Source organism: Nicotiana tomentosiformis, chromosome 12 (genome assembly GCF_000390325.3).
Source record: "Nicotiana tomentosiformis chromosome 12, ASM39032v3, whole genome shotgun sequence".
Lineage (NCBI taxonomy): Eukaryota > Viridiplantae > Streptophyta > Magnoliopsida > Solanales > Solanaceae > Nicotiana > Nicotiana tomentosiformis.
This window is the reverse complement of record NC_090823.1, coordinates 121,389,270-121,396,930: the sequence shown is the minus strand read 5'-3', so window position 1 is coordinate 121,396,930 and position 7,661 is coordinate 121,389,270. Positions and strand designations below refer to the sequence as shown.

At 34.3% G+C, this 7,661-nt stretch overlaps 1 protein-coding gene across 2 annotated transcripts; it reads right to left on the bottom strand.

Annotated features, from left to right (window-relative positions):
* Nucleotides 1–2,855: 2,855 nt before the first annotated feature.
* LOC104117432 (shikimate O-hydroxycinnamoyltransferase-like) lies at nucleotides 2,856–7,106 on the bottom strand. Of its 2 annotated transcripts, none has more exons than XM_009628486.4 (3): nucleotides 6,977–7,106; nucleotides 6,047–6,469; nucleotides 2,856–3,929 (listed from the first exon to the last, which is right to left on the bottom strand). In XM_009628486.4, the coding sequence occupies exons 2-3, from the start codon at nucleotides 6,455–6,457 to the stop codon at nucleotides 3,042–3,044; spliced, it is 1,299 nt and encodes a 432-aa protein (XP_009626781.1). In that variant the 5' UTR covers nucleotides 6,458–6,469; nucleotides 6,977–7,106; the 3' UTR covers nucleotides 2,856–3,041. The 2 variants fall into 2 exon arrangements, with proteins under 2 accessions (XP_009626781.1, XP_009626780.1); XM_009628485.4 differs by lacking the exon at nucleotides 6,977–7,106 and adding an exon at nucleotides 6,785–6,808.
* Between the last annotated feature and the right edge of the window lie 555 nt (nucleotides 7,107–7,661).

The following is a 7,661-nucleotide window of genomic DNA, read 5'->3' as shown; positions in this document are numbered from 1 at the left end:
AGCAGTTAGCACTGTACTTAAACGCCATTTTCCAGTGGCAAACTTACCTTTTTAGTGCTTGGGCATAGATTTGATTAAAATTTGAAAAAAGAGTTTTTGAAGTTATATTGAAAAATAATTTTTGAAAGTTGAAGTTGTATTTGGACATGCATTTTATTTTTAAAAAAGTTGAAGTTTTGTGAGTGGAAGAAAAATTTCACCAAATTGAAAATTTTTGAATTTTTTTTTCATATCTTATAAACAAACAATATTTTCAAAAAAAAATTTAAAAAATGAAGCCAAAATTTATGGCCAAAGTTTAATATTATATAGTAGCGAATCTGGCATCATAGGTAGCTGATTGGCTAGATCCTGACACTATAAGAAGAAAGGAGAAATTTGTCTGGTCCTCAGTTTTTAAAGCTGGTATTACAAGCAAAACTCCAGAGAAAAATTGGCTCTTTTTTGTTTCTCTCAAAAGGAAACTATCGCTCCTACTCTTTTTAGGATGTACAACATTAGGCTATGTGAAAGTGCCAACCCACTTGAAAGTTACAATATTAGACTTGTTTTAGATAGTTATCTGTTGTAACTGAAGTTAAAAGACCCTATAGAAGTTAAACTCATTAATTAAAGTCAGTGCCATAGTCAGAATTTTTATTAAGTATAGTCAAAATATAAAAAAAACAAACTCACCAAGAAGTCAAAAGATATCATTATATAGTATATATATTTTTTTTTTTTAAATTGCCGAGTTAAACAATGCAACGAAGTAGTGTCGGCTGACACTCCTTGGGTGCATTTGGCTCCGCCACTGATTAAAGCTACCTATGAAATCAGAAGACGATGCCCTACCTGTGTGCCTATGAAAAAACATTGGTTAAACACTTCCAAGACTGTTGCTTAAAAGAATACGAGGGCATCAAAGGACGGTTGCCACATCTAAGACTTTTGCTGAGGAGATAATGAAAGCATCATATTCGCTTTAATTAATGAACAATTTCTTATTAAAATCATGGAATTTTTCCTTTTATTCTAACTCTAAATATTAAAATAGATATGTCTGTCTCCCTTCTCCAACAATCAGAAATATTTGTCAATGTTAATCATTTCAGATATCTGAAGCTGGAAAGCAGAAAATATTCCATCATTTTTGCTAGAAACTAGTAAAATAACCAAAAGGATAATGGATTCTCGAGTGAACAACCTTAAAATATAGGACCCAAAACACCTACTACAACATTTAAAGTAGGATTCCAAATGTTGTGACTAAAGTTTACCAGTTGGTGGGCCTATGCTTTTTTGCACAAAGATAAAGTTTACGCTGGGTTCTAGTACGATGAATAAACAAATATAATTCTGTGATAAAAATATAGAATTGTCTTATTACTTGTTGGTTACTAATCCTAGATAACTTATTCTTGTCAGATCGTGGAATAATAATCCCAGGATAAATTATCTGATCCCTGGATTAACACAACATAACAAACGGTCAATAAGATTTAATACCAAGATAAATAATCTCAATATAACTAATCTCAGCATAACAAACCAAACGACCCCTAAGAATCAGGCTACAGAAGGTGAGGAAAATTAGGAATCATTATCCTAGTACAAGGAAGAAAGGATCAGGGGCTGGAAGTAGAAGATTTTATATAACAGCCTTTGCTGCAGATCAAGAGTAGCCACACCTTTGATCTATAATTTGACAAGTTTGTTCATAAATACTTCCTCACCACATCTCAACATTTTCTATATCTTTCTTCTCTTTATGCAACTGTCCACTTAGAAAGGAAAAGACCAGACAAACCATAGAAAGGCATTTAGCTCCATCCAAATGAAAATAACAATTGGTTTCCTGATCCTGTTAAGTGCTGTAGCCTTAACAAGCTTGGCATCTGAAATTTCAAATGCATCAAGAAACAGAAGCATACACGTCGTAAAACATGTATCTGAAGTTCACGAAAGAAACAGCGAGAGTGAAGGCGGAGACAGAGGAGGTAAATTCAATTTGTGTACATAATACATGTTATACAATAGAAGGGGAGCCTTGGCGTAACTGGTAAAGTTGTTGACATATGACCAGGAGGTCAGGGGTTCGAGCCGTAGAAACAGTCTCTTGTAGAAATATAGGGTAAAGCTGCGTACAATAGACCCTAGTGGTCCGGCACTTCCCGTACCCCGCGCATAGCGGGAGCTTAGTGCACCGGGCTGCCCTTTAATACATGTTATACAATGAGTTTTGAGTTAAAAACTAAGCTTTCTACAGCTGATGTAGGGAAGGGGCAGAAAGGAAGGGGACCAAATGGAGGTTCAAACAATTTTCACCATCAACGTCCTTATAAAAGTTCAGCTCTAACCCTGAAGCAGCCCTCCATCTTCACATCAACTACTGCTGCCATTTTCAGATCGTCTCTTCTCCTTGTTTTGCTCTTTTTCATTCAATGAAAATTTCACAGCATCTCAAGTCTTTCCTTCCTTTTGTGAGTTATCTTAACTTTTTTTCCTTAGTGATCGCATGGCTTTATGTCTGTAAATTTGAATTTCTATAAGTGAACAATCTTACTTAACAAGTTTTCTAAGATTATTGATGCATTATTTGTTAATTTTTGCTTACATTTATTGTTTCATTTCATCTTTCTTGAGTCGAGGGTCTATCAGAAACAACCTTTCTACCTCCCTAGAGTAGAGGTAAAGTCTGCATACACACTACCCTTCCCATACCCTACATGTGGGACTCCACCGACTGGGTTTGTTGTAGTTGTAGTTAGTTTCAGTAAATCCATCCCATACTCTAGTTTTAAATATATTTGGTACAGGTTACTGAGATAAAAGCACTAGCAGTTGAGCTTTGAGAATTAAATCTAGGCCACAAATAAGCAGAAATAGAACTAATGTTCTTTATAAACATAAGTACATGACTCATGCTCCTTTGAGGAAAAGGGAGAAAAAGAGATATTAGAAAATTAATCTCCAATGGAAAGGGAAGGTCTCTTTTACATTTCTGGCATTATAAACCCCAATAGAAGCAAGCACAAACATTCTCAAGAGATTCATTTCTTTCAAATGTCATACAAATATTTCTCGAAAAGTTTCATGTGGTCTGCTTGCAGCGAGATAGCAACGGATAGACTCCCATCATTGGTAGGACTTGGCAATATAAAGCTTAACCCTTCATAAGCAATACCACCAGGTCCCATAAATATCGGTCTACCCCAGCCAAAATCTGCGTCGTGTATAGGCAGCCTAACCCAACTAGTGATCCCAAGATTTGGGCACCTAAAAGTATGTGCACCACGAACAAGAGCCTTTAGGTCGGGCTGTAATTCCAAGTAATCGAGAGCTGATCTTAAGTAGTCATTGTCCATCCGAGCCAATGCATCATGAATTTTACTTGCAGCATACCATATGGGCTTGGACTTTAGATCACCAGCCACTGCAATTGGAGTGGCAGTAAATATCACATTACCAAAGTAGCCTGGGGGAAGAGTAGGCCTAAGCCTAAAACGCCCATCGGTTGCTATATACAACTTGCTTCCTTGATCTTCTTCAAGTCCTCGTGCCATACAAGTAGAGCGCCATACATGTCCTGCTAACATTTCATAGGAGCTGTAATTTACGGTATTTCCATCTTCCTTAGACTTGGCTTTCAAGGCATTGATTTGGTCACGGGTTAACTTGAAGATGGAAACATCAGTCTCAGGAACTGCTTCAGTTTTGGCAATGTTATTGAGAGTTGGAGGGGGCTGGTATTCAATGTGTGGGAACTGAGGCAAGGGTGGATCACGAGCACGGAGGAGCGTTCGGTCAATGAAAGTTGGAATAGTGAGGTCTATACCACGAGCCATGTCCGACCATGCGTTGATGAAGTGAAGACCAGAAAAACCATCTGCAGCATGATGTTGCATGCCCACACCGAGGGAAACTCCCCCGCATTTGAAATGAGTGATCTGCTCAACAGTTGAAATGAGAATTATGGTGAGCACTAGCAGAGCACATCGAAATCGTGCAATATCAGTTATGAGCTAGAAAAAGCATTCAAGTCAAAAGATTGAGGGGGAAACTATAAGAATTAGACCTTCCAGGAACCACCTGAATAGATCGAATGGATATAGAGTATTCGTATAATTGTCCTTCCCAGACAATACTTGTGGATTATAATAGATTTTTTTATTATTGTTACTAACTTCACCTAATTGGGAATGAGGTATAGTAATTTGATCAGTTGATAGATTATCCACCATGGTATTTGGTTCTTAGGCGTATATTTTTATCAGGACTGGAGCGGGCTATTAATACTGACAATTACGAGAAATTTTATACCAGTAATCTTCAAAGATATTAAGAAGCGCTGGAATAATATAGTATAACAAAAATTTCATTTCCTTAAATGTATGAAGTTATTCATAATTGTGATCTAAAATTTAAGCAATAAGTCAACCACTTCTCTTCCATGGTAAATGCTGCCTATCTTCAGTCTTGTAGATATGTTTAATGATGTTCAACAAAGAGTTGAAATCTCATAATTTAGTTATTGGTTTACCAAAACACTAAACTCATTAATTCGTCATCAATCTCAATTCATCTTATCAATTTTAAGCTTTAGATGATTTTAGAATTTATTGAGTAAATTCCGGAGGTTTTAGGCCTTCTTGGCCTTTTACAATATTGAATTTAAGAAAATGTCTTTTTTAGATCTTTTATGTGTAAATGAAAGATCTCTTATGTGTAAAAGCAAATCTCTCATGTGTAAAAAAAGAGGTAGAGTCATAAAACTAAAAACAAGTTTGTAAAAGGCCAAAAAATCAATTGACCCGTAAATTCCGCTTGACTTTTGGATTTGTTTAAATGAGGTTACTCATTTATAAAGAACTAAAGATATAACTACATCACATTTATTTCATCTGATCCATATTAAGAAAGATATTTAATAACATCACAAGAGTATTTATCTAAAGTGTCACTTATTTCTACTTAAGTTTTTTACTAAATGAACACCCACTAAATGAAAAAGTAACGTAGATTTGGAAAATAAATAAAAAGTATAGATGACTTCTTGTTTTCTAAAAGGTCAAACATTTCGAAATAAATTTACTTTATTAAAATGGCTAGTGTTTAGAGAGCGGAAAGAGTATTTATTTTGATCTTAAACTATTAAATGAATTAAAGCTATTCTTTTTAACTCTTCTAGAAAAAGGTGCAACTCGTATATTCTACGACAATTTTAGTACAAGTGATTGACACAAAGGTAAACATGATATTCGACACATCTTCACATTATACGCGTGGTTTGATTCTACAAGTTATCCAAGAATTAATTAGGTATATTGAAATTGTTATCATACTCTCCATAAAGATAAAAACAACACTACAATTCCGTAATAAGTTATATCACAATTATCCTAATTAAATGTGGGGATAAATTCATCTCAAATTTAATCTTGAAATAAATAATACTTTATTTCTCCTACCAATCAAGTCCTTAGTAATTTAGTATACAAGTCTGATCTTTCGATCATTTGACAGGCAGAGCTTAATTTTCATTCTTCATATGTCCTTACAGGTAAGTCAAACAATTTTGTTTAGCTGCAATTAATCTTATCGCATATTTTTAAAAAAATTTATAAAAAGTACAATTTATAGTATCTGCTACTATGTAGTTTTCTAATTTACACTATTAGTCTATCTTAATCAATTAGAATAGATTATTTTAAGTTCATTTTATATGTTACTAAACAAATATAATTATGAGTTATTACATGATGTTGTAGGTGATATTAGCGGAAAAACTAAAGAACTTTTTCTTTTTTAAATTTTTTTATTATATATAGGGGGTAGGAATTAAAAGGGAAAATGAAAGAGGGGATTAAAAGGGCAAATGCAAGTTCACGTAGCCAACCGATTGAGCTACTAAATATTTTCAAAAAGATTATTCTTAAAGAATTAAAAATCATGCTTAATTAGTTGGTATAAACACGGATGCAAGTAAATTTTAACCGTCGTTTTTAAAAAAGCTGTACGCAAAAATTAATGTACTTTCTTTCTGTCAATAAAATGTATAGGTAACCTGCAAAACTAGGAGAGCATAAGAATGGATTCCCTGAGTATAATCAACGGCAGGAATAAGACGCCGGAGTTCCAAAGTAGGCGCAAAATCACCAAAATCATCAACCGTTCCATCACTCTCTGCTTCAACAAACAAAACCCCTTGTCCTCTGCATTCAATTTCAATACGTCCATCTTCATCCTTTTTTAATCTACCAGCCATTGGATAAAACGGCACTAACGCTTTACTCAACGCCTCCTTAAGCACATTTGAATCAAAGAAATTTGAAGCACCTGACAATGGCCTGTAAAAGTAAACACTTGGGGTGTGGAAATTTGGCACTACCAAATCCACGTTTGAATTCCACAGGTTTGTCTGTGGTGTGTCCGTTGCTGGTTTCACCATTGTTAATTCTTTCACCACGATTTTCATGATTCTTGTTTTCTGCTTAAAATTTTAAGATAAAGCAAAATAGTTAGTGTAAAGAACTTTATATAAGAGCTTAGAAGTCCATTTGGGAATTTAATTTAAGGGTGTTTGGTTGATCACTACCTATTTTCCAAATTGAACAAAATGTTTAAACAACAAACAAATATAACAACAACAAACGACACCGACATATCATAAGTGGGGTCCGGAGAAGATAAATTGACGGTAGAGAAATTATTTACCATAGACCTACCAGCACGACAAGATAATACAAAAATAAGTCATAACAACAGCAAGATAATAAAAAATATGTAGCATAATAAAGATTACCAATAACATAATACAAGGTTGATTACTAATATTATACGGGGATGAACAAAATGTTTAAAATAAGTATTTATTTATGTTGTTAGAGTTCTTGACTTTATAAGAGGAAAAAAGAGTTTACTTTTAAAGTACCACTTTTGATGAAAGAAACATAGTAGTAATTAATTAGGGAAGGGGAAATAGTGAAGAAATTACCTATGGAATGAAAAAGTGGGTAGGAAAAAAGAGGAGGTAGGGGAGATGGCGGATGAAACTTGAAAAATTAGGCTTTGTGGGGTTTTGTTGAGCTTTTGTCCTTTGGGTTGTGATATGGTTGGGAGTTGGGTTGGAGATTTAAAACTCAAGGGAAAATGACTTAACATAGTGATTAGAAAAGTTTCGTAAATTGTGTGGGGTTTAGGAAAATGGAAAGACTTCACCTACCCACTTTCCTAGATGACAACTAGTCTACTAGACTGGTCCGACTTTCCTAACCATGGTGGTTTAGGAGAGAGCATACAGACAATCAATAATATAATTAGAAGTTTAAAATTTGAGCCGCAAAAATTAAAAATTTATAAAAAAGAATATTTTATTCTTTTTATATTTTGGGAGACTTTTTGACCTAGCGAAAAGGGTTTTAAGCCTTCACGCAACAAGCAGGAGAGAAGCCACTAACTCAAATATAACAGTTGCGATTTGATTCAAAAGAAAGGCTATAAGGATTCCAAACCTTAACTACTTAAGTACCAAAGATTGTTTTTATTACATAATGGGATTGTTCACTACAAGTTATCAGAGTTAGCACTATCCTAGATCGAACGTGTGGGCCTATTTAGTGTAAATTTGAATTAATCAAGCTAGTATGTCTTCGGATATTAAAACTAAAAAAGAGACCGTA